The sequence below is a fragment of the Hypomesus transpacificus genome, chromosome 23 (genome assembly GCF_021917145.1).
Source record: "Hypomesus transpacificus isolate Combined female chromosome 23, fHypTra1, whole genome shotgun sequence".
Classification (NCBI taxonomy): domain Eukaryota; kingdom Metazoa; phylum Chordata; class Actinopteri; order Osmeriformes; family Osmeridae; genus Hypomesus; species Hypomesus transpacificus.
This window is the reverse complement of record NC_061082.1, coordinates 10,306,062-10,333,456: the sequence shown is the minus strand read 5'-3', so window position 1 is coordinate 10,333,456 and position 27,395 is coordinate 10,306,062. Positions and strand designations below refer to the sequence as shown.

The 27,395-nt window shown below is 47.9% G+C and overlaps 1 protein-coding gene across 1 annotated transcript in view; it reads left to right on the top strand.

The window, feature by feature from the left end:
* dip2a (disco-interacting protein 2 homolog A) overlaps window positions 1-27,395 on the top strand; it is a 78,648-nt gene that overhangs the window by 35,366 nt on the left and 15,887 nt on the right. Inside the window, 15 exon segments of the mRNA XM_047047004.1 lie at window positions 12,272-12,321; window positions 12,323-12,344; window positions 15,370-15,489; window positions 15,875-15,994; window positions 19,196-19,447; window positions 20,648-20,779; window positions 24,074-24,193; window positions 24,501-24,698; window positions 24,881-24,972; window positions 25,123-25,233; window positions 25,915-26,038; window positions 26,182-26,291; window positions 26,414-26,516; window positions 26,837-26,901; window positions 27,261-27,354. Coding sequence (XP_046902960.1) covers window positions 12,272-12,321; window positions 12,323-12,344; window positions 15,370-15,489; window positions 15,875-15,994; window positions 19,196-19,447; window positions 20,648-20,779; window positions 24,074-24,193; window positions 24,501-24,698; window positions 24,881-24,972; window positions 25,123-25,233; window positions 25,915-26,038; window positions 26,182-26,291; window positions 26,414-26,516; window positions 26,837-26,901; window positions 27,261-27,354 — 1,713 coding nt within the window.

Here is a 27,395-nt window from a genome sequence, read left to right as displayed (position 1 = left end):
AATGTATTCAGTCAATGAAGTTGGTCATCAATCTCCCTCATTCACGTCTTGGGGGGAGGGGCTCTTCTGTCACCGTGGAAACCTTTGCCTGGGCCAAATCCTCTAAACAAGGGGAAACTAAGGTGGGGTGGAGGTGGGGGGTGGTGCATCGGACAGATGCGGTGAGTCTTTAAATCATCTCACTGACACACTGATACTCTCACACTCACACACAGAAACACCCTGAGCAGCAGTGGTAAAAAATCAAACTGGCTGTGGTTAATACTGAACTGTTAGCTGTGTTTGAACTGTTAGCTGTCCTCTGAAGTCTGACATCATGGGACCAGTAAAACAATACCCGGACAAGGAAGAGACGGGGGGGGGGAGGAAAAGCAATAGGTAAAGGTCTAAGAAGAGAGTGAGAGGGGGGAGAGGAACGGGCTACAACCCGCTGTGGACAACCATCATGATTCATCCCCCCCCCCCCTCCCCCCCTTGGAGACAGGCCTGGGCTCAAAGCTTTAAAGAAACCCTCCCCTCCTCCCCTCCTCCATACCCCTGGTCTTTCCTCTCTAGTTCAATCTTTTGGTCTCTCTCAGACAGACAAACAGATGGATAGATGGATGGACAAACTGGCAGACAGACAGGCAGGCAACCAGGGGGAAAAGCACATCCTTTTCTGTCTCTCTTCTCTCCACCACTATTTTTAGAGGGACATCTCTTTCCTGGAGACGTCATGAAGCGATCAGACGGTTGTCAAAACAGACTACGTCAGGAAGTGGGGCGCAAAGTCAAGATGTGAGAAATGAACTCAGAGCCTAGCTACAGAGACTAACTCACCACTGCACACTAACTCAAGTAGTGGTGTACTTCACTCGATCACACTCTGAGGGGAACAAGGGGACAAGTGCATAAGACCCTCTTCTACCACTCTGACGCAGTTAGGATTTAGGGTTAGTCCATCTGTTTTAGAGAGGGGTCAACTGTTTTGAGGTTGTCACACTTTTTTAGATTTTATTTATCTCTGTCTCTCTTTTTGTTTCACTTTGTGTGTGTCTCTCTATCCCTCTCATTCTCACTCTCCCCATCTCTCTCTTCTCTGTCTCTCTGTCTCTCTCTCTTTCTCCCTGCATCACTACATCTGCATTCTCAGCACTCCAGTGTTAAAGCAGCACAGCTCACAGCAGTAGAGAGTACTGCACTGCTGTAGTAACAGCTGTTAGTGCATAGCCTTGGTTAATGTATTGCAGCCGTAAACATGCCTGGCTTCAAAGGCAGATACATACACAGTCATGTATATGCGACATTTTCTGTTCACATGTTCTATGTGTTCCGTGCTCAGGGTTCCATGTTCAGCGTTCAGTGTGTTTAGTGTGCTCAGTATTTAATGTGTTTAATGTTCAGTGTTTAATGTGCAGTGTGAACTCTGCAATTCTCCTCTTTGTGGAACTGAGCCATAATGACAGTATTAGATGTAGCCTAAGCTAGCTAAACTGAACTGGCTTCCTTACAGCACTGTAAACACAGCCCACGCTCCACACACACACATGCATGCAAATACACGCACACACATGTTTACACACACTCACCCACAGTCATCACTGCCTCCCCATTCACATGGATTTGTCAATGGGGGCCGTGCTGGATGGGTGGGTGCACAGAGGGACTGGAGGGGAATAGAGATGTGACAGAGAGAGGGGAGGAGGAGGGGAGGGGGAGAAAAGGGAGGAGGGGGATAGAGACACCATAGACAGAGAAAGGGGGGTGTAGGAGGAGAAGGAGGGAAAGGGGGAGGAAAGGGAGGAGGAGGAGGAGGAAAGTGTGAGCAGCCAAGGACATGTCAGCAGAGAGAGAGAGGGAAGGAGAGAAGAAGAGGCGTGGCTCCGGAGATGCTTGGTGCATCTCTGACTCCCTCTGTCGGTCAGTGGTGAAACTACACCTGATCTAGTGGCTGAAGGTTATCATGGATCTAGGTGATGGGGATCATGGGTGTTGGTGTGTTCACAGACAGCCCTATCTGACTCTACTATTAGAATCTACTATAGAATCTAGCACCAAGTGGGCCAAAAGGAATGCTGCTTGTATGTGGCTGTGTGGCTATATTAGAGTCTCTGCATGTGTGTATGAGTGTGTGTATGAGTGTGTGTAAGTGTGTGTGTGTGTGTGTGTGTACAGTAGTCTCAGCAGCATTACTAGCCTTGTAAAGCATCTGTGGTAAGGGGGCGACTCTCAGAAGAGTTAGTTAATGAGCTCTCACACGCACACACACACACACAACACACTTAAAAACACACACATACACACTGAAATAGGGCATGTTGTGGGCTGGATGAGGCAGACAAAGTGAAAGACTCACACACACACATGTCGCAGTGGGATCTCTGTGGCTACAGATGCTGAAGGCTTCTTTTACGCAGTTCTGGTCCCAGTTGCTGCACCCCCCCCCCCCCCCCCCATACACACAAAACATCACACACAGACTATAACACACATGCAGACAACACACACACAATACAAACACCACACAACAACACACATCCTCTAATACACACTACACACACCGTAAACTCCACGTGCATCTGCAGTGCTGAGTGCTGTCTCTGTAGGAAGTGCTGAGACAGAAGCTGTACTGCACCAAGGGGGGAGAAAGGGAGAGGGGGGAGGGGAAGAGCAGAGAGGAGGGAGGAAGCAAGAGGGAGGGAGGGGGGGCGATAGAGTAGGGAGAGAGAGGCAGAAGGGGGGCAGATTGCGGGAGGAATGAGGCAGAGAGACAGAAGAAAGACAAGACATAAAGTGAGGTAATGAGAGGCAGACAGACAGACAGACAGACAGACAGACAGACAGACAGACAGACAGACAGACTTAAAGACACAGGCAGGCAGGCAGTCTCAGCTCCAGCCTGCAGCCTCTTGTCCTTTAAGCAGAGAAGAGATGTCTGATCTGAGCCATGCTGCACTGAGCATTTCTGTCCTTGGATGAACTGGACATATGTCTAGAAATAAGTGGTGGACTGGGGAGGAGGAATGGTGAGAGAGGAATGGAAGGACAAAGAAATAAAGAAAGAGAGACAAGATGATCAAGGTGTACCAGGTTAAAATCCCCGCTGTCTGTCACTTTGGATAAAAGAGTCTGCTAATTGCTTACATTAGATGGAGAGAGAGAGATGAGATGGAGAGGCAGAAAGAAAGAGATACAAGTGACAAAATAGAGAAGGAGAGAGAAAGGAGGGGGGGAAAGGTAAAGCTGTTTGTGTGTGTACGTTGTGTGTGTCTGTGTGACAGATGGAGGTGCTGGTCCTCCTGCTGATTTCCTGGTGAGATCAGCCTGTCACTAAGGTGGAGCAGCTGTGTGTGTGTTATGTGTGTGTGTGTGTTCTGTCAGTCAGTCTGTATGAACTTTCGCTTATTCTCAGTTTGATGACTGACAAGATGTTCTGTCAGTCAGTCAGTCTGTGTGTGTGTGTGTGTGTGTGTAGTCAGGTTGTTGACACCCGTGGTCTGTGGCCTACCAGTGTGTGTGAGAGAGGGGGCAGATGGGGGTGTGTGAGAGAGGGGGCAGAAAGAGAGAGGGAGAGTTGGTTGTGTTAATTAATTGGATTGCCACAGGGCCCATGCATAGACATTCTAGATAGCTCTCTGTGTTTGTGTGTGTGTGTGTGTGTGTGTGTGTGTGTGTGTGTGTGTGTGTGTGTGTGTGTGTGTGTGTGTGTGTGTGTGTGTGTGTGTGTGTGTGTGTGTGTGTGTGTGTGTGTGTGTGAGTAGTCTAGTGGAGTGTAGTGGAGTTACAGCGTGTGGGATCTGCCTTCCTATATAACTGTATCTGCCGAGAGAAAACACTGTTACCATGGTAATAGCCCCCACTCATCCACACTGCAGCACCCATATCTCCACACCTTTCACAGGGACCTGCCTGCCTGTCTACTTGTTTGTCTGCCTGTCTGTCTGTCTGTCTGTCTGTCTGGTTGTCTGTCTGCTTGCCTGTCTACCTGTCTGTCTGCCCGCATGTCTGTTGAGCCAGGCTGGTATAAGATGAGGGTGGAGAGGACTCTACTTGTGTGTGATAGCATTGACAGTGACTCCTAGCAGAGAGTCTGTCTGGCAACTCCTTCAACTGTATGTTTCACTAATCTGAGTCAGTATGCCTGGCAAACACATACTACACACACCCTCATTTTCACACACACCACACCCTCTTACACACACCGCACACACCCTCACTCTCTCACACACACGGTGGGTGTTAAGGTTAGATTTCCTCTGACCCTCTTATGCTGTTACTGTGGTAAGGAGCCAATTAATGGTTTTAATGATACACCTCCACATCTGCCACAGCCACACACACATACACTGCACACACACACAGACACACACAGCCACGCTCCAGTAGGACTTCCAAAGCTCTCCAGGTGCAGACACAATGTGACGCAGATGAATGGAGTGTAATGGAGCCAGATCAGTAATCAAACGCACACACACATGTAACCCACTCAGGCAGCCGTGTCTCAGCCTACTCCACGCATGACTGTCCTTGGTCTTCAGTTTCATGCAATCAATGATGACACTTCTTGTATGTTTGTGTGACAATGGTCTTGACTGGTCAGGACTTGACTTCCTGAACAAGACAGACCCAGAGTGTTTACTCCTGTGGTGGGCTATATACTTGTTTTTCTGTGCGGTGTCACATGCCGGGGTGTGTGTGGGTGTGTTCCCCCAGCCCAGCTGCATCCCCCCCTCCTTCCTTTACCCCCCAACAGCACAGTACTGCATGAAATGTCTTATTATTCACGCTGTCTGTCTGCTCCGTTCCAGACCTGGAGGGGTGTGTGCATGTGTGTGTGTGTCGGGGGGTGGGTATATTAACAGAATGGCAATGGAGATGCTTTAACCCTAATTCCTAGTCACTGCTTAATTAAAAGCGATGTGCTGACGTGATTGGACGCGTAAATGGATGGAGACTGTGTGATGCCCAAACGCTTGAGGGAGGAGAGGAAGGAGGGAGAGGGGAAGGATGAGGAGGAGGGTCTCATTTGCAAAGGGATTCTCACTAGTGAGAAAGGAGCAGATGAAGATGAGAAGGAGAGGGGAAGTAGGAGAGGAGGAGGAGGTGGGAGGAGAGGATGAGGGAAGGAGGAGAGGAGGATGAAGAGAGGAGGAAGGTTGTATTTGCAGAGAGGAAGGGAGGGGGAAGTCATTAGGTGTTCATCTGATCCTCCTATATTCCTCCACCCCCCCCCTCTTTTTCGTCCCCCTATTCTCTCTCCCTAACCCCCGCCCCCGTCGCCCCTGACTTCCAGCTGCTCCTGAATAGCAGCCCCCCCCCCCCCCCACACACACATACACGCACACACACCAGTCCCCCAACACACAACAGAGGGTAAGATACACTGTGGTGTTTCTTATTGTGTTAGTGTGTGGTGTTTATAATAGGGTTAGGGTATATACTATTTCTAATAAGGTTGGTGTAAATGTGGTGTTTCTAGTAGGGTTAGGGTATCTGGTGTTTCTAATAAAGTTGGTGTGCATGCTGTGTTTCTGTTAGGGTATATGGTGTATCTAGACCCTAGCTGGATTAGAAGAAGAGTGACCTAGAGGTGAGAGCTGTCATGTTGTTAGTCTTAGTCTACTTGGTGTGATTGTGTGTATGTATGTGAGTGTTCATTATCTCTGTGTTCATAAAGCTCTAACGGGGTCTAATTGACATGCAGCTATTCATTGACACTGCCAGGAGTGGATAGGACCCTCCCCTCAACATGACACACACACGCAAGTGCATACACATATCTGTCACTGTTACCATAACAGTATAAAACAGTAAATTATGTACAGGAGCTTGTCGTGACATGCTGTTAGAGTGTGTGATATGACGGGCAGGCTGCTGGAAACTCATCTCTTTACATGCTCAGCTTTGAATGAGACCTGAGAGGGGGAGAAGGGAGTGGGGTGGAGGGAGGGGGAGTGGGGGGAGTAGGAGGGGCATTCAATTGAGGGGGGAACAGACTACCAGACAGAACATGAGGGGCTTGGACAGAGTGGGAACGAGCGACAAAAAGAGAAAGAAGAGCGTTACTCTCTCTTTTTCTCTCTCCCTATGAAAGGAAACAAAGGAACTGTAGGGAGCTAAACAATCTGTAGTTAGCGTGTTAGCCTGCTGGACCGTGTTGGACCCCTGACTGGACCCTCCACAGAGCTCCTGTCTGAAGCTAGCCTATTAGCATGTTAGCCTTCTAGCCTGTTGGAGCCTGTCACCTGACCTCCAGGTTGCTTCAGGTGAGTGATAGAGGATAGCAATCTAGGGTGTGTGTAAAGATTGGAGGGGGAGATAGTGGAGCTGTGTGTTTATGTTTGTGTGTGAGTTAGTGTATGTGTGTGTGTGTATGTGATAACTGTCTGTTGACTTTGGGTAAGGCTGCTTGCCTACTGTAATGTTTGGTTTGGATCAGGATTAGGCAGTTTGAGCACGGTGACAGTGTTGACAGTACGTACTGCTGACTGAGTTCCTCTGGTTCTGTGTGGCTTGGCTGGTCTCTCTCTCTCTGTCTTTCACTTTCTCGCTGTCTCTCCCTCTCACTCCCTCTCTCTTGTTCTTTCTCTCCCCCTTTCTCTTTTGTTCTTTCTCTCCCTCTCTCTTTCCCTCTTTTCTCTCTATCCCTTTCTGTATCTATCTCTTTCTCTCTCTTTCCCTCAATATTCCTCAGTCTCCTTCTCTTTCTCCTCTCTCTTATTCAGAGCAGAAACAGGCCTTATGTTATGGTGTAGAATGGTTCAAATCAGGACATGATGAATCATGTGAGGCACTGCTCTCTCTCCATCTCCTTCTTCTCACTCTCTGTCACTTTTCTGTCACTGTGTTAATATCGCCCTCTCTGTCTCACTCCTCTTTCTCCCTCCCTTTCTCTCCTGGTGTTAGAATAGAGGGTGGGGGGTGTTGGAGAGAGAAAGTAGCATATTGGCACCAGATGAATGGGCTTACTGGTATGGTGTGTGTTTGAGTTTAAGAGACAAGGATGCTGCAGTCACACCATAAACACATACACACACAAATACCCCTGCCCCGCACCACCCATTTTCCCGCAGAAAATGGGTGGTGGGGGGCAGGGGGGGGGGGGGGGGGGGGGGCTAGTTTGTGCGATAGACTAATGCGTTCTGCAGAGAACGGAGACTGGCGTTTGGGAATGGAAGGTAAAAAACAGGACTGAGTATCACGGCGGATATCGCTATAAAACGTTTTTTTTTAACTCTTTTAAAAATCTTTTAAAAATATTTGTTTTTTTGACAACGTAGTTAAGGCGGCAGGCGTTTGTTGCTTAGGCGGCCGCTTTAACTGAAAAGTGCTGCGGGAAACCCTAACTTTAACACACACACATAACCCTTGCTAAATATGCTCCCTATTTGTGAATCCTCTCATCTACTACATTATTAGACTGCCAGCTGGAAGGGAGCTTGTAATACACACAAACACACGCACACACACACACACACACACACACACACACACACACACACACACACACATGCAGAGCTTCCTTGTGACATTGTGACATTGTGAGCCTAAATGCCACTTAATTGTCAAGCTCTTGCTTCTCTAGGGGCTTTGGGTGTGTGTGTGCGTGTGTTTGTGCGTGTGTTTGAGAGGAGGGGGATGCAGTATCCCAATAGCACATTCACTGCGTAAAGCAGAGCGGAACTCCGACACTGGGCATCGTGCCAGTTAACTGGAGGATGGTGTGTGTGTGTGCTGTGTGTGTGGGTTGACATGGAAGTCTGGAAGGCTCCACCTGGGGTGCAATACAAACTATGTGTGTGTGTCTTTGAAGACATTTGTGTGTGTTAGATACATATTCTTCTGATTTAGCGTCCTCCTAATCGTTAATACATTCTGATTCTCCTTCAATCTCCTAATGAATAATTGATTGTTTGGGTCTGTGGGGGTTGTACAGCGTGATAGCACATATAACATAGGGCTCTGGACAGGCCATAGGACAGTGTGTTTCTCTCTCTTCTCCTGTGTGTGTGTTGATCCTTCTCAGCTCCTGTGTGTTTACAGGAACAAGCATCATATGATCCTCAGTCGGAGGTCAGTCTGTTGAGAAGCAGATTCCCCTCCATTATCTAATGTGGTTTACCAGCAGAGAGCTCCCACTCAATATCCATCAGTCACTTACAGTCCAGTCAATAACATCAGAGTGGGGCTCTTTAACTGTCCTGGGGCTTTCTCTGGACCAAACAGTAGGTCACCCAGCACCTGGGAACTGGATGCATCCACAGAAGGGTTGGAGGAGGAGGTTGTGATAGTTAACCTGTCTATGGACAGGGAGGCGTTAATAAGTTAACAACAAAAACACGTAATTTTTTTTGCTGTTATCCTACAGCATCAGGAGCGGACAGAATACGAGTGTACGACAGGAGGAGTGAAAAGGCATACGTGCTGTGGTGTTTCTGTGTGAAGGTGCTGGGATCTTAACTATGTCCTGCATGGTTAGAGAGATGAGGGAGGAGAGGAAAGAAGAGGGTTAAGTGGAAGGGTCGAGGGGAACAAAAGAGCTGGATATGATGAAAGGGAGAAAAGTGGGAGGAGGAGGGAGGAGAGGAAACAAGAGTCCCAGCTGAGCTCCCAGGTGCTAATTCTCAACCATCACATGAAGCTAGGCTAGACCAGACCTGCCCTGCCCCCCTCTTTCTTTCTTTTTATTAATCTCTCCCTTTCTTTTTCTCTCTCTCTCTCTCTCCCTCTCTTTTTCTCTCCTCGTCCTTTGGTCTCTCAACCCCTCCCTCTCTTTCCCCCCTCTCTTTCTCGCTCTCTCTTTCCCTCTGTTCTCTCTGTCTTTATCCTTCTCTCTCAACCCCTCCAACCATCTCTCCTCACCATCCCCAGGTATTGTGTGTAATCCGAGGTTCAGATTTTCAGTCAGTGCTACAGCAAAGGCAGTATTCATATTAATTATTTCCGCCTCCGCTGTAGGACTAGGCTGTGTTCACAGCACAGTTTATTATCATGTCTTTTTCAGATAGACTAGGACATTTAGGTTCAAGCCCGCCTCCATCTTCCCCTTCCTTTCTCCAACCCTTTATCTTCCTTCCTTCCTTCCCACCACCATCCTTCCCTTCATCTCTCCCTCCCTTCATTCTCCTCTAACCTACCCTCCATTTCTCCCATCCATCCCTTCCTCCATCCTACCTTCCCTCCCTTTATCTATCCTTTCCTCCCCTCAATACCTGTTTTCCGCCATCCATTCCCCCCTCCATCCATCCATCCATCCCCCCTTCCATCCATCCCTTCCCCACTCAATCCATCCCTCCCTATTCCCTTGTGATATGCACCATATTGACCTCTGAATCCTATCAGCCACCCCTCTTGAGAGATCCCTATTGAAGCTCAAATTGAGGAGGGAAGCCATGTGTTTATGGATGACACGTACGCACATTCACATGCACACACACACTCACACTCTCTCACAAACACATACACTCACAGCCAGACAGAGCATCATTAACACGGTGACAGGATAAACTGGACAGTGTTAGGGTTGTAGTTAGCCTTATCTTGATCGCTGCTCAGCTGTGTTCGAGACAAGGACTAGTTGCCCAGAGACCACAGTCATCCTCCAACAACCTCTCCTACAAAACCATTCAATATTACACAAACACAATTATTTGTTCTCAGATCAAACTGGTTCAGGAAAATAGTCTTGATGGATGTGTGTGTGTGTGTGGCAGGGGGATTAGCAAAGATGGACTGCTCGAGAACAGTGTTCTATTGTGTGGGATGTAAGCTGTCTGGCTGTAGTTTGCTACACACACGCACACACTCTCACACACACTCCCACACGCACACACACACACCCCTGCCGTGGGGCGGGTTCCTGCAGTCAAAACCAGAGACAGGTCAGCTGGTTCAGACCAAATCCAGACCCAACTCAGATCCAGATACCAGACCCAGCGCCCGGGCCCAGACCAGCCCAGACCAAATTCAGACCCAACCCAAACACCAGATCCAGCTCTAGACCCAGCCTAGACCCAGCCTAGACCCATCCCAGACCCAACCCAGACTCAGTTTCGGACCCAGTTCCAGAACCAGACCCAGGACAGTGGTTCATTGTCTGCTGGACCTCTATCAACACTACAGCAATTCGTCCCTGCTTGAGACCTCAGGTCCAGACTGACCAGTCCTGGAAGCTGCCCACGGGACTAACACCCCTGACCACTGACCAGCAGTCCATGTTTCAGACTACAGGATGACCTAGCTTCAACATCATGTGAAAAGACTTCACCATGCGGTTTTGACGCATTGAGTTCATTGGTTGACTAAGACATTACAACACTCTGGCTTCTCGCATCATGATAGATAGCTAGGGTTCTCTCTGTTATGACAGATAACTTGGCTTCTCTCTGTATGTCAGATAACTAGGCTTCTGTCTGTCATGTCAAATGTTTTCTTTGACAATGCACGCTGGCCAGCAGTTTTGAAAAGGCATATTTTTCCAATGCCTCTTCTTATCTCTAGCCCGCTCCCCTCTTTCTCTCTCTCTCTCTCTCTCTCTCTCTCTCTCTCTCTCTCTCTCTCTCTCTCTCTCTCTCTCTCTCTCTCTCTCTCTCTCTCTCTCTCTCTCTCTCTCTCTCTCTCTCTCTCTCTCTCTCTCTCTCTCTCTCTCTCTCTCTCTCTCTCTCTCTCTCTCTCTCTCTGTTCTTGTCCTTCCTTACGGTGGAGAGATGTGTCAGGACCTGTCACATCTCTCCTGTCTCCTGTTTAGCCTCAGTCAGTGAAAGTGACCATGGATGAAAATACCATGAAGTTTGTGGTGTGTCCTAGAGAGTAGTATCTCTGTCTTCCTCTCTTTACTTTTGGTCCCCTCTCTCTCTCTCTCTCTCTCTCTCTCTCTCTCTCTCTCTCTCTCTCTCTCTCTCTCTCCTCTCTCTCTCTCTCTCTCTCTGTTCTTGTCCTTCCTATACGGTGGAGAGATGTGTCAGGACCTGTCATGGTGAAGCCCAGCTGCTTGTTTTTTAGGTCTCTCCTCACTCAGCCGCTCTGGGTGAATCAATATAGCCTTTGTCTGCAGAAGACAGCACTGGCCCCAGGCCCAGCCCTAGCTTCACCCCTAGCCCCAGCCTCACCCCTAGTCCCCAGCCCCACCCCTAGCCCCAGCCTTAGCCATTGCCCTAACTCCACATTTAGTCCTAGCCCCAGCCCCGGCCCTAGCCTTAGGCCTAGCTGCAACCAGTCTGTGTGGTAATGATAAGGATGATGATGATGAATATGGATGATGATCCACCATGATGTGGTGATGGTGCAGCACTCTTAATAGTTTTATAGAAGTATGTGGGCAGTGTACTTAACATATACACACACAGAGAAAACACGCAGACAACTGAGTTGCCATAGACCTGTAGTCAGCAGTATTTGCATGTGGTGAAGCCGTGGAAGAATTGTTCCCAACCAACACCCCGCCCCCCAGACAAATGAGCTTTTAAATACCTGTTCCTGAGCTGATCTTATCCTTGAAGTATTCACTGGAAAATAACACTATTCTGTCATTGTACTGGTATCTGTGTACTAGCCTGGTCTATTTGTTCTAGGCTACCCAATTACGAAAATGTAATATACTGTAATGTCTATATGGCATGTATATATAGCATATATGTATATGGCATGTACTGTATGCTCATATGAAATAGAAATGTATGTCATAAATGTACAAGTCATAGATGAAACCTATTACAAATTGGAACAATTTCATATATGTCATATATTACATTTCCATATGGAAAAGCCTCTCTGTGTATTAGCCTAGTCTATGGGTACTAACCTGGTCTCTGTGTATTTGGCTGGTCTCTCTGTTTACTAGCCTGGTCTCTGTGTACTAGTCTGGAGCTGGAGGGCAGGAGTGTATATGGCGGGAATGGGGGTTTGCTCTGGGGTAATGTTGTTGGTCACACTCTCTCTAGGTCGCTGGATTTCAAACACACAACGTCTATTCTTATTGTTCGGCTGAGGGTGGGATGAGACACAGGCATTGTCAAAGACACACACGCCATACACACACACACACTGTACGCCCTCCACGGGCAAGGCTCTGGTGCCTTGTGGTGCCAGCACAAGAGGCTGACGCTTAGCAGCGTGATGTAGGGTACACACACACATACAGTACATGCACACACACACTTACACACCCACTACAACGACATATCTTTGATAGACTAGTGACTCACCACCTTTCTCTCTCCTCTCTCTCTCTCTCTCTCTCTCTCTCTCTCTCTCTCTCTCTCTCTCTCTCTCTCTCTCCTTTCTCTCTGTGCAGGAGATATCACTCAGAAGGGCTATGAGAAGAAGAGAGGCAAGCTGCTGGCCCCCCTACATCCCACAGATACAAGGTAAGACTCCTGCAAGTTTAGCAACAGTTAGCCTAACTTTATAGGGTTAGCCTGAGATGCAGTTCATAGCAGGTTACCTGAAGTTAGCTTGCTGGTTAGTCTGCTAGTAATCTTGCTAACTGTTTCTAACAATTTGCCAGGGGATGTTGCCTGGGGAAAAGCACCACACGAGTTAAAGTAGGAGTGTAAAGAGTTTTAACCTTGGAAAAGCAATGCAAAAGGTGGAAACACATTCTAGCTTAGTAGGCTAGCGCTTCAGTCATGTCTATGCGTTGCTATGCTTTCCTCTCTGCAGCTTTGAGGCTGAGGTTGAGGCTTAAGTCCTTGACTGGCTTCTGCAGTCCTGAGAGCTTGGTCACATATTCATTCTGTGCAGTAACCTGACTGTGTGTATGTGTGCGGGGGGGGGGCTGAACACGGCTGTACCAGATGCAACATACAGCAGGGTTCACAAATACCCAGAGACTAGGTGAGGACAGCAAAGAGTGTCTGCCCATGTTTGAGTGGTGTACGTTGGTAGGAGTGTGTCCGTATGGGGTGGGATGTGTGTATGTTTATGTGTGTGGGGAAATATGTCGGTGTGGGTGAGTGTATAGAGTGTGTTGGGGTGTGTGTGTATGGGGGCGGTATGTGTGTGGTTGTATATGTATCCATCAACTTCTGTATGTTTAGCCTCAGTCAGTGAAAGTGACCATGGATGAAAATACCATGAAGTTTGTGGTGTGTCCTAGAGAGTAGTATCTCTGTCTTCCTCTCTTTACTTTTGGTCCCCTCTCTCGCTTTCTCTTTTCTCTTTCTCTCTCTCTCTCTCTCTCTCTCTCTCTCTCTCTCTCTCTCTCTCTCTCTCTCTCTCTCTCTCTCTCTCTCTCTCTCTCTCTCTCTCTCTCTCTCTCCCACTCACTCTCCCACTCACTCTCTCTCTCCTTCCTTCTGCCTGCAGTTTGTCCTTTGGGTTCTGCAGGGTTCTGGCTTGGCTGGGTCTCAGAGAGTGAAGCCTCGTAGAAAAAGGAGCCCAACTCTGCTCTTCAAGGCTTTCCACCAGAGCTGCTCCCTACCAGACCTGTTATTTGGTTTGGGGTTATTTTCACCCAGAGTAGACGCCTGTCTCTTTCTGTCTGTCTAGCTATTTCTCTCTTTCTTTCTTTCTCTCTCTCCCCCCCTCCCTTTCTCTCCTCTTTTCCACTCTGGCTCTTGTTCTCGCTGTCTCTTTATTTCACAGTCAAATCCCTCTCTTCCCCTCTCCCTCTGTCTTTGTGTCAGCCCCTGAGTGCTTTCTGTCAGTGAACCCGGATCATCTATTCTTCTGATGACCTGAGGACAGTCACATATAGGTGCAGCCCAGGGACGGGCCTGTGGATAAGAGGAGGATGCTTTTCAGAAAGTGTTGAAACTGTAGATTATCTCTTTCTCTCGGCCTTTCTCTTCCCTTTTCTCTCTGACACTCTCTTCTTATTTCTCTCTCGTTATTTCACCCTCTCTCTTCCTCTCTGTCTCCTCTCTCTCTCCTCTCTCTCTCTGGTGCTCATAGGGTGTGTAACTGAAAGACAGTTGCTGGTTACTGTTGTGTCAATGTCTCTTTTCCTAAAATACACCCCCCAACATGTCAGCCACATCCTTCTATAATCACAGAAAGATAGTTAATTCATTCCTCTGAAATAACTGCCTAAGTGGTTTATTCATTCGATTAGCTTTCCGGAATGTTATAAAAATCCTGACCAGATCTTTATTCTGCATGTTGTTTCTGCTGTAAGTTTATGCAACTCGTTATCCAAGCTAATTGACAGATAACGGGCGTGAATACACGTGACGTGTACAGGAACACACTCCGCCGCTGGATACAGACAGGTGCTGCAAATTCATCTGAACTCCTTTTCAGCCAATAGCAACCTGTGTTGTGACACACCAGGGCTGTGATTGGCTGGATCCCGGCACGTCTGTGAAGTCCATTCTCCCCGGCAACCCGACCTGGGAGTCTGACTTGGTTGATCCAGCAGTGTTCTCTGGAGCATGGTCTTAAATGTGACTGGGCTGTTACAATGACACAGGAGCTTGGTGGGAGAGAGATGCGTGTGTGTGTGTGTGTCTGTGTCAGTGTGTGTGTCCGTATGTGTGTCAGTGTGTGTCAGTGTGTCCATGACACAGACAATGTGTGTGTATCAGGTTGTGTGTGAGTGTCTGTGTTGGTGTGTATGTGTATCAATGTGTATTCTTGTGTCTATGTACAGTACATGAGTGGACTACCGTAGCTAGTCATGCAGGGAAGTGAGAAGTATGGTTTGTTTGTGCTGTAACTCATCAGTGCTGAGTTCCAGTGTTGCTGACGGTGTGGACAGCGTTGATCCTCACTAAGCTGCAACTGAAGCAGGCTCTGTACTCAGTCATGCTCACATCAGCCTGGCTGGGCTTTCCATCCAGAACGGACTGGATGAATCTCACTGTGTGTCCCTGACATGGTTGGGGTGAGGCTGGGGTGAGGCTGTTGTCGGTGACATCAAAGAGTGTGAGGTTGAAGAGTAAGAAGTGTGTAGTTATATATAACACACAAGCCACAAGACATTATCTCAACATCAACAGTTCCTCATCCTCCAGGAGTCTGTTTTTCATGTGTTCCCTGTCAGAGGTGGTGTGTGTATGTGCCTGTGTGTGTGTGTTGGGGGGGGGGGGGGGGTGCAACTATGAAGCAGGTATGGTTGACTGGCCAGCTGTACAAAGCTGTCTTTGGAAGATGTTCCTCCTCTTGTTACTGGAGCTTGCTTTGGGCACAACCACGGTTGGTTTTGAAAATGGTTTTCTAGTCTTGAGAAGTGAGTAAAGAACGAAGGTGAATTCAGATTGTTTAAATGCACAGTGCACTCTCCTGTCAGAGGATAAAGGTAAGGTTTGAGCTGATGTAGGCTGTTGAAGAACGGATGTAGGCTGTGGGCTGTTGAACAGTGGAAGGTGTCCGTCACATGGATCATGCTGTGAGCGTAGACTGTGCTTTCCCGCCCTAACGTGTCCCATCATGCTTTGCGTCTGCTCCCAGGAGTAGACCCCTCGCTACAGACGGACAACCGGATCCAGACGTCCTCCCAGGCCGTCCTTCCGGGGTCAAAGCAGAACAAATCCCGGGCTGCCAACTCACGGGATGAGCGCTTCAGATCTGGTAAACAGACAGGATTCAAAACACAAAGCTTTTTTGTCCATGTCTTTGGGTGACATGTTTTTCACTTTTTTGACATGACATGTTTCATGTTACACACATACGCAATTCTCATAACTACATACTGTACTGCCTGTGCTTGAGGCATTAATATAGCAGTCAGTTTGTCAAAAAAAATGAAAGATCTGCAATATTTATTTATTACTAGTTATATTACCTGATTGAAGTTTTGTCTCCAGGTCTGCACATATACCACAGTACCATATTGCTCTACAACTACAAACTAGAATGTCTTACTAAGCTTTACAAAGTCCTAGAAAGGTATGTGGATGTGCCTGTGTCCTCCCTGGTCAGTAGTAGATAACACATTTTGTTTTTTGTTTGCAAGATCTCCACACAGAAGCCGTCCAAGCAGCCTTGGCCAAGTACAAAGAGAGAAAGATGCCCATGCCCTCCAAGAGACGCTCCGTGTTGGTGCAGTCCTCCGTAGAGGCATGCACACCCCCAGGTGAGACCTCACTTCCTGTTACCCCCAATCTACCAGGCGTAGCAGGGGGATTTGCTGATGTTGACATGTGCTGTTGTTGTGCTGTAAACATGGAATTATAGTGGGGTGGTGTTCTGTAGTGTCCTATTTTCCAAGTGGACGGTTTCTGTTTCCAGCTACTGAAGAGAAATGCGTGGTTTGGTGAATGTTTCCATTCTCCATGTGCTGGAGCGAAAGGTTCTCACCCTTCCGATGCAAGTTCAGCATCCCACACCACTTACATAACTGAGGCTTGATCACATAGTTAAGATAGTTTCAGAGTTACTTGTCCTTTAGTCTGTTTTTACAACCGTTAGTGTTGTGTGTGAGACGGAAGATGACCAGTAATTACTCCTTTGTCTGTTTTCTTACAAAGCCTTTATTGACGGACAAAATGTGTGAGTGAGAGTTATCAGAGTCATATTTTCCCGGTCATATCTGTCAATGACGTCGCTGTTCAGCTTCAATTGCCTTGCTGGCTACCCACTTGCTACTTATAGTGCAGTTAGCTAGTGTGAGTGTAGGCTGGTGGTAATGAACCCTGACCAGTGCCTTGTTGGGAGGGGCCCCTGAGCCTCATGTTGACGACAATGATCCAGGCCACAGCGCAGCAGTGTTTAACTGGATTAGGAGCTTCGGGGCTGTGGTTCACCTAGGGAGGAGGTGGCCCCTCTCCATGGCCCTGCTGGAGATACCCATGAGCCCTGTTCAGTCTATTGTTCTCAAGAGTTATGAGACTCACAAAGATGGCCGTCCGGTGCCGGGGACTGTATGGCTCTCAGCACCCGGAGCTTACAGGGTCTTGAAGCAGCTGCCTGTAGACCCGCTCACACAAACTCATACACAGTATTATCAGCATTAACAAATGACTGAACTCTTACATGCTCCCAGATAATCAGCTAACCCTGAAATAGTTGTTCTTACAACACTTAATATGCTGTACTCTGTTCTTCTGAAATTACAAAGAACCTATGTCTGAGCTTGTTGCATAATAAGAAATAAAAGATTATTTATTTCTCTCTCTCTCTTTTTCTCTCTCTCTCACACTCTGTCTCAGTTTCCCTTTCTGTCTAGTTCTACAGAGAAACGGAGGTGGGGAGAATAACAAACAGAATTATACATTTATGATAGCCCCCTGAGCTCTGTTCTTGGAGAGACGTGCAATTTGATCTAGTTAGAATCAAACTCCCCCTCCTATGCAGTACAGTACAGACCGGTTGGCCAGTCTGGAAATACAGAAATGTCAGGACCAGATTATTAAAGTTAAAGTACATCATAAATAGTTATTAAGACAGTGTTATATAAAGAACATGTTTGAAATATTTAAAACATTCAACTTGTAGGCCTGTGTGTTTTCTCTCATACTCTCGCTCTCTCTCTTTCTGCAACTCTTTCTTACTCTTTTTCTCTCTTTCCCTTTTCTTTCCTCTCCGTCTCTCTCCCTCTCAGTGTCTCAGTCTCAGTCAAGACTGTTATTGATTCCTTTGCTCTTAACCTCCTCAGGGTAATTATCAGGCTGATTAATACCATCACTGCTCCCCCTTATCCTGCAGCATCCATCAGTCTGGGATGCTGTCCCTCTGAGCCCTCTATGGCCTCTCTGCTTCTCTCTCCCTTACCCCCTCTCTCTCTATCCTTACCCTACTCTGTCTACCATCTTTCTCTCTGTTTCTCTTTCTTTCTACCCTCCTCTCTTTATGTCCTCCCTCTCAAGCTATATCCTCCTCTCTACCCTCCTCCTCTCTACTCATTGACAGTTATTGTATTTCCCAGATTAACAATCCTACCCTGCACTCTTATGGGTGCTCTTATGTGTGTCTGTATGTAGATTTGTGTGTGTATGTGTGTCTCTGTGTGTGTGTGTGTGTGTGTGTATGTGCGGGTATTTAAGGGGCGTTCTCATGACTGGGTAGCTTCACCAGGTCTCTCCTGGCTGAGCAGCGTATGTGAGCCAGCTCAGCCTGAGCCTGTGAGCACCAAGCTGTCACATGATCGGCTTCTCAAGATCTCCTCAGAATGCAAATCTGTCTGTGGTCTCTCCTTGTGTAACGTATTGATCCTGGTAGAAGAACAGGAATATCTCAGGCTTAAAGCTATGAAATGGAAGTTCAAACAAATGTTATAAAAATATATATTCTATCTGCCCCTTTTGAAATGGTGTCCTTGTTTTGATCCACTGCAGCGCCTGGAGGGGAAGGGGGTGTTTGTCTGCTGTCTGGCTGGGTCTCTGGGTGTCTTAATGAGTCTAGCAGGAACATTGGCTCAGCTGTAGTGGGTTCATCTAAAACATAAATCTTTAGTTGGATACAGGGGTATTTTTACAGTGTCACCATGCTTTGCTGTGTCTCCACACACACACAAACACTTACACACTTTTACACAGACACATGCACACACAAACACGCATACACACACTCAACAACAGCTGTATGGAGAGATCATTATAGTCAGGTAAACACAGTGTGTCACGGGGGAGGCCAAAGTCTCCTATACAGATAGTGAAGGATACATAACAAAACTGAACAGCAGTAGAGATAACACTGTAGAGGCCATTAAAAGCAGAGCTTGAAAAGCTTATGCCAATATGTGGAATTGAAATATGAAGAGTTAATGAAAACATTCATAAACTTTCCACACTCATCTACCTGTCGCCTCCTGGTCACCTCCATCTCCATCCAGCTCATCTGGTCCTGTCCATCCCTCCCTGTCACTGGTCTACACATCTGTATGAAAACACATATATATGTATATAAAGGGTATAGTACACAAGTATATATCTGTATATAAAATGTATAGAATACAAGTATAAATTTGCATGTAGAGTGTATATAATCATAGAGTGTATAGTGTAAGTATACTGTATATCAGTAAATAGTGTATAGTATAAAAGTATATATCTGTATACTGATATGTAATATATCCGTATATAGAGTGTATAGTATGCAAGTATATATCTGTAGACAGCGTGTAGTATAGCTGTACATAGCTGTATATGACCAGTACACTGAGGGTGACAAGCCTTCATGAGCAGGTGAACCATGTTGCTATGGTAACACCCTGGTGTCAATCATCAACCTCATCATCCTGGCCCTGTCTCTCTCTCTGTGTCCTGTCCCTGTGACCTTGTGACCTTAATCCCCTGACCTTGACCCTGACCCTGCTGCCTGTATCTTGACCACACAGACACCTCCTCTGCGTCGGAGGACGAGGGCTCGCTGCGGCGCCAGGGACGGCTCCACACCACCTCCACGCCCTACCAGGGTTCCCAATCCACTGTAGAGCACTGGTTTAACCGCGTCATCCAGGGCTCGTCCACATCATCCTCAGCCTCATCCACATCATCCCACCCGGGAGGGAGGGCCGCCCACGCCGCCGTCGCCAACGCCAATGCCGCCGTCACGGCCCTGGCAGACCTCATGGCACACACCCAGCTAGGTCAGTGACCAGTCAGCATGCTCCATCCAGATGGAGACCCGCCCCCTTTACAGACACACCCTCACCTAGCCCTGCTCTTGAACAGAGTAGGTGACTTTGTGCTTATCCTGCCGGCCTGTCAGTCATCACCCATCCCTCTCTTCTGAGGCAGAGATAGAGACTCCTCTCTTCTGGAGGTTGAGACGCCTCCCTTCTGGAGATACACACTCCTCCCTTTTAGAGCGATAGAGATAGATTGTTAGCTAAAGAGAAAGACAGAGAGAGAAAAATGGAAAGCAAGAGAGACAAACAGGGAAAGTGGGGCGGTAATAGAGAAAGAGAGAGGAAGGGAGAGAGAGAAATAGAGATTCACATCCTCTCTTTCTCCTTGCCTATTCAGCCAAGTCAAGGTGCTTGTCTCCTGAAACACCCCTCGACCTCCACTCACTTCCCACTGTGTTTGCACCACTGCTAGCACTCCTTGTAAGTCTAAGGTAGAACCCTGAGCATGACAGAGATAAATAAAGAGACGTTCATTCATGGTCTTAATCAGCCAGTATAAATAAATGAATCAGATTACACGAGGCATAAACATAGCTCACCACAATTGCTCTTGGCCAGAAACAGACAACGATGTCAGTGAGTGGATGGACTAGCCTGGCGTCACCAGACCAGTTGGCAAATGTGTTTTAGTCTGGAACCTCTCAGCTCATTTTTGTGATTCAAGAAGTGGGATCAACAGGCAAGGACCAAAATGTCAGTGGAAGCACTGAAATTGGATAGATGCAACCGATCAGAGCAACAAAATGTATTTTTGTTTGTTTGAAAAAAATGCCTCCTCAATGGTACTCTTCTGTTCAGTCATTGTATCAAACTCATCCCATATCAGATAAACGATTGTGATTTGCGGGCACTTTTCATGCCGGAAGGAAATCTGTTTGAAAGGGAGGGTACCAGACTCATCTGCCAGAGCAGAGAAACCATGAGCTTGTAGATTGGTCTGCTTCCCAGGCTAGGAGAAGATAGATTGGAATTGTAAACTGGAAATGAAAATCCCATCTAACATTACGACTTATACAATCGCAGATACAGACAAAGAGACCCTCTCTTCAGCTCATTAACAACACACACACTGTTCATGCTAAGTGGACCCCAGCCCTGACCTTAAGGACATAGCCTTTGACCTTTTGAACTCCTGACACCCCCATCCCATCATCACAGATAACCACTCGGCCCCCCCGGACGTGACTGGCCTATCAGAGCGCTCGCTGCACGGCGAGTCTCCCCAGGTGGGCTCCGTCAGAGGGGTCCCCCGGGGCTTCAACCACGCCAGCGCCATGGAGACCGCAGATGGTGAGTTCCACACAGCTCACCCCACAGCAACCCCGTTGCCATGGCAACAGCGCACCCTCCCTCCATCTCTACCTCCCTTTCCCTCATCTCCTTCAGATGTCATGTGTGTGAGAGAGTGTGTTTGTGTGTGTGTTAACAGTGAATGACACAAATGACAACAAACCATATGCCTTAATATCACAGTTTCCACTCTTTCTATGCTGTAGAGCAGGGGTGGGGAACGTCCAGCCCGCGGGCCCTATGCGGCTCGCGAAATCATTTGGTCCGGCCCGCCATGGCACTGCAGGAACCATATTACTAGCTGCATTATTCGTTGGCAGTAGCACTATTTTAATATGTGGAAGAGGACCGTGGAGGCGCGCAGCGTTGCGTACCAATGTACCAAAAACCTTCGCTTGCACGCTCGCATTAAGTGTGGAATTCCTTTCTAGCGAATCAAACCCAGAATACGTTGTTGGTTTGGGCTAAGCCCCGAATGTTTACAACGTATGGCTCCGCGCCTGATTAATACTCAGATCGATAAGCAGTCTCAAAAATGGTAGCAATATAAAAAATTATACGATCCCTTTCCGTAATCATGATACCCCCCAAGAAATGTTTGATGCACCCCTAGTCAAAGTAGGGTGCATCCGTGCCAGCTAATATCACAAACCTCACCAAAGAGAAGCAGTTCCAGCCATCACATTTTGGGTGAGTTCATTAAAAGTTTGACCAAATATAGCAGGCACATTTTTAAGTTTATAATTCTGTACGGCCCCCGAATGATTGAATAAATATCCAAATGGCCCTTGGCAGAAAGAAGGTTCCCCACCCCTGCTGTAGAGAGTCATAGTCTGGGTCATGCCTCCATTTGCAAACACACATAAACACACACCCAGTAACACACACACCACATCTTAACAGAACAGAGAACTTAAGTCATCATACAGTACATTTACATGTCATTTAGCAGGCATTTTTATCCAAAGTGAGGTGCAATCTATAATGAGAGCGTCAGAGTCTGTGTGACCCTCTCCTCTCACCCTGACCATGGCGTGTCTCTCCTCTGACCATGGCGTGTCTCTCCTCTCACCCTGACCCTGACGTGTCTCTCCTCTGACCCTGACGTGTCTCTCCTCTGACCCTGACCATGGCGTGTATCTCCTCTGACCCTGACCCTGTCAAGTCTCTCCTCTCACCCTGACCCTGACGTGTCTCTCCTCTGACCCTGACCCTGACGTGTCTCTCCTCTCACCCTGACCATGGCGTGTCTCTCCTCTGACCCTGTCATGTCTCTCCTCTGACCCTGACCCTGACGTGTCTCTCCTCTCCCCTGACCCTGTCAAGTCTCTCCTCTGACCCTGACCATGGCGGGTCTCTCCTCTGACCCTGACATGTTTCTCCTCTGAACCTGACATGTCTCTCCTTTGACCCTGACCCTGTCAAGTCTCTCCTCTGACCCTGACCCTGGCGTGTCTCTCCTCCAGCTACAGAGTTTGACTGGAGAGCTGAAGGAGCCCTTGGTGTAACACCTGGTATTTATATCCATCCTTACAGCTCTGTGTGTGTGTGTTAGTGTGTGCATATGCCTCTGCTTTCCCGCCAACTGACTGTCCATATGTCTGATGCCTGTGTGTATGTGTGGTAATATGAGCAAGCCTGTAGTCCTTGAATGGCACATTTAACAAACTGCGCTGGGTTTATTTCTGTGTATCTGACTGTTTGGTCTTGTGCGGATAAACTGTTAATTAACTGTTAAAAAATGATCCACTGTTGGGATAACAAAGGTTGTGTTTTGGCTCCTTGATGTCTGTGTTTGTCATTACAGGGGTTAAGTCAGTTGTTGGCTAATAATAGTCATTGCTTGCAAGTAATGGGTCTTTTTAAAGGACTTGGTTGTCATTAACAGCAATATTGTGGGGTCCGGGCCCCCCTAGGTCTCAAATGAGCTCTGTCTTTGACAAGGCTGGACTTTAATTTTCCCTCCAGGAGTTCCGTTGACCCCTGCCATCTCCCACCTCTACCCCAGTCCTGACTCACTGCAGCACCACCCCAGGCTGAAGGGGCGGGCTGAGGCAGAGGGAAGCTGGAGGGCTAGGGCTGGGGAATGGGGTGGCTAGGATGACGGGACTAGGACCGAGGGATGCTGGAGGGACGGGGAGGGAGTGGAGGCTGGGTGGGGTGTGGAGGCTGGCAGACAGCAGCTGTGGCCTCAAGTCTGAGTCGCATCATTATGTCACAGCAGAACTAGCATCCGGGGAAGAATGTGGTATTCTTCCACAAATAACCTCATCGTGCGAGGGACAGAGGCGGGTCTGGGCTGCTCTCTCTGCACTGTGGAACAAAATAACAAAAACCTCTCTTCTGTGTTGCCTCTGTCTACTTGTTTTCTTGCATTGCTTTCTTCGACGCGCTGTAAAGTTATAAGTCTATGTTTACTTCTGCCCGCTTGTGTTGATGTTTTCATGTTGTAACTGCCATGTTTTATGTTGACACACTACTACATTAAAGTCACACTCCCAACTTAAAGAAATTCGTTCTATATTTGCATTTAGATGAGACAGCATTTTGGAACAGGCATTTCTTATATAGGCAACAGAGGCACATCCATCCATCCTCTGATGTAAATGTAGCAAGAATGTAGCTGATTCTCTATTTAAATGAGCATTTAAAAAAATGCATCTCAGAAAGGCACCTCATGAATGACTCATGGGGTGACTGAGGACCCTTGTGTTGCTAGGTAGCAGCCCTCTCTCCTCAGACTCTCTGAGTCCTCTAGTCATCAGGTCATTTGTCTCCAGGGAGCATGTTCAGAAGCGGCAGATCTCTCTGACCTCCAGGTGACTGGAGAGGGCAGGAGTGTCAGCTTGATTGAAAGCTGGGTGATGGGTCTGTCTCGTTAGCACACTGACCTTTTCTCTTTTATTCTGATATCTGTTTCTCCTTTCCTCCCTTCCCCACCCCCTATATATCCCTCCATCCCATCTCTCTGTTCTCTGACCTACCAATCTGTTCTTCATATTCCATCATCCTTGCCCATCCCTAACTTCATCATCCATCTTCTATCTTGTCTGTATCTCCTTCCTCTTGTCTGCTTCTCCACTTTTCCATCCCCTTCTCCATCTTCCTGTCTGTGTCTCCTTTTTCTTTTTCACTGTCTTCCTCTGTCTACCTGTTTTTGTCCTTCATCTCCTTGTCCACCCTCCACCCTCCCTCATATCCCCATCTCTGCTATTGCTCCCGCCTCCCTACCCGACCACCATTCCTCCATCTCTCCCTTCCCCCCCCCCCCCCCCCTCTCCGGTGTGCATGCAGGTGTCCCTGTCAACAGCAGAGTGTCCTCTAAGATCCAGCAGCTACTGAACACCCTGAAGAGACCCAAGAGGCCCCCGCTACGGGAGTTCTTTGTGGATGACTGCGAGGAGCTCCTGGACGGTGAGGGTCAACTATTCCTCTTCACATCTCTGTCTCCCTGAGTCCTTCCTACTCCTGTGAGGGTTAGGGCTACACAAAGGCATACACAAACACATGCACAAACTCACACACTCAACACATGCATACACCCACCCACACATGCAAACCAAAACACTCTCACACACAAATGCACACAGACAGTACAGAGTTCTGTATGAGTACGCGTCTCCAAACCCCAGATCAATAACGATACTGTCTCTGCACTAACCAACATTTGAGACTTTTAACATTGACTTGACATGTTCTGTCTACTTTTCCTTACTTGTAGTCCAGCAGCCGGACCCCAACCAGCCGCGGGCAGAGGGGCAACAGATGAGCCCCCTGGGCGGGGACCCCCTGGGGGTGGGGACCAACTGGCCACCCTCCTTGCCTGCGGCCCTCCATCGCTGGGGCACCACCCAGCCCAAGAGCCCCTGCCTCACGGCTCTGGACAACGCTGGAAAGCCTGTCTACACCCTCACCTATGGTAGGTACCTTCACACCACACGTGGGATTAAGAAAGAAAAAGTGTGTGACCTACAGACAGACAGACAGACAGACAGACAGACAGACAGACAGACTAATGTATGGACAGACAGACAGAATGTCAGAGAGAGGTTGTGTTGGTAAAAGTTATGGTTGTGTGTGTGTGTGTGTGTGTCTCTCCAGGTAAACTTTGGACCCGGAGTGTGAAGCTGGCCTACACCCTTCTGAATAAGCTGAGCACGAGGAACGAACCCCTGCTGATGCCTGGGGACCGGGTATGAGCTGCATACACACTGCTCACACACTCCTCACATATACATGTGTGTTAGTGTATGTGTGTAATGCAGGTAGGTCTGTAGTTCTTGAATGGCACATTTACCAAACTGCTCTGGGTTTCTTTTGTGTGTACATGTGTATGTGTGTAGGTTGCTCTGGTGTTCCCCAACAATGATCCTGTGATGTTCATGGTAGCATTCTATGGCTGCCTGCTAGCAGAACTGGTGCCTGTGCCTATTGAGGTGCCTCTCACACGCAAGGTAAACACACACACTCACTTTGCACTTCCACTGGAGAGTGTGTTCAGTTCATATGCTTATGGAGTTAGCTAAACCGCCTTATTGCACTGAAGTTACTGCTCTGAGCTCTGCTACGCCATTCTGAGCTCCACCTGGAAGGTCAACAGCGCTCCATTCTGCAGAAGCTGCCTTACTAACTTTTTCTTTTTTACTAGGAAGATGGCAGGAGGTGTGTGTGTAGAGTTTTAGGGGACAGGGAGTGTGTGTGGGGGGTGTTTGTATAGAGAGGGGGGATAGGGGAGGGGGATAGTTTGGTTATAAAATCTGAGAGAGGTGTAGAGAGTTTAACACCATTCCAGACTATTAGATTAGAGAGCTCCCTCCAGGAAAGTTCTGGAACTTGACAACACAATTTCAAAAATTAATACCGTGTATCACGCACACACCCACAGATACAAGCACACAAACACACGGGCACACACAGATAAGAACACGCACCCAAAAACATATGCCCATTCAAAAAGAAACAGGCTCAGAGAAATCCTTCCTTTCTTTGGTTCATTCTCTCTCACTTTTTCCCTTTTTTCTCTTCCGATCAGCCCATCCAAATTTGTTAAATACATCAAACAGGTTTAATTATGTCTGAGAGCCAGGCTACAGCCTTCTTGATGTCCTTACCAACCTTCTCCTCTCAACCGTCAGGACGCAGGAAGTCAACAGATCGGCTTCCTGTTGGGGAGCTGTGGCGTGACGTTGGCACTGACCACGGACGCCTGTCAGAAAGGACTGCCCAAAGCTCAGACAGGGGAGGTGGCCACCTTCAAAGGTATGACGAGCCCGGCCCTCACTCTCAACTGTCGCATGATTCTATATTTTGGTTTTCACTATCATGCTGGTTTGTGTTTCTTTTTACACATATGTGTGTGTATGCTTGTTTGTGTGCGTACTTGTGTGTATGTGTGTGTGCAGGCTGGCCACGGCTGCTCTGGTTTGTAACAGACGGTAAACATGTTGTGAAGCCCCCTAAAGACTGGCACCCTCTGATACGAGAAGCAAGCGACGACATCGCTTATATAGAGGTAAGTGGAGCCGCAGCAAGCTCCACATCGTCAACTCTTTAACTCCTCTTTTTTAATGGAAATCTAACTGTTACATGTGTGTTTTTGTATGTTTCTCTATGTATTTGTGTGTGTGTGTCCAGTACAAGACCAGTAAGGAGGGCAGCACCATGGGCATCACTGTGTCTCACTCAGCCATGCTGGCTCACTGCCACGCCCTCACACAGGCCTGTGGCTATACTGAAGGTAAACACATCAGCCCCCTCCATACAACTACTTTCTATTTTCTCTGATGGGACTAGGGAGTCTATCAGGCAGGTGGAGGAGGAGGAGTAGAGGCAGCCTCTATCCTCTGCTTGGGAGTTGAAGGAGGTGTAAAGACGATTCTCTCCTGCTGTCCTAGTTCCACCCTAACTAGGGAGCAGTCTCAGGGCTGGGAGTGTAGTATTGTATTAGAGTAGGAAATGTATTCTAAATGTAGTTTTCTAAGTTAGTCTGTGCATGTATTATATTGTAAGTGAGGCTATGTATGTATAGTATTTTAAGTGAAGCTGTTTTTGCTGCAGCTGAAACCATCACCAATGTCCTGGACTTCAAGAGAGACTCAGGGCTGTGGCACGGAGTTCTCACTGTGAGTGGTTGCTTGCTTTGAGAGTACACACACTTACACTAACATCCATCTCTGTCTATCTCTTGCTCTCTCCCACAAACACCACTCTTCCTTTCTCGTTCTCTCTATCACACACACTCACTCATACCTGTTCTGATACCATGTTACCTAAGTCACTGTGGTCCGCTGGCATGTGGTTCCAGCATCATATGGCACAATGAAGCGGTTACTAACCCCGCTACAGCTTCCTTCTCTGTTTGTCCCCACTCCCTTCCTTCCCCTCCACCCTACCCCTTGGAAGTGTTATCTGTGGTGACCATGTGGATGTGTTTATGTGTTTGTCTACATGTGTTTGTTTTGTGGTGGCTGCATGGCTGCAGAGTGTGATGAACCGGATGCACGTGATCAGCATCCCCTACTCCCTGATGAAAGTCAACCCTCTTTCCTGGATCCAGAAAGTTCACATGTACAAAGGTGAGGGCCCCTTTCCTCCTCTACCCCTTCCTCTCAGTCTG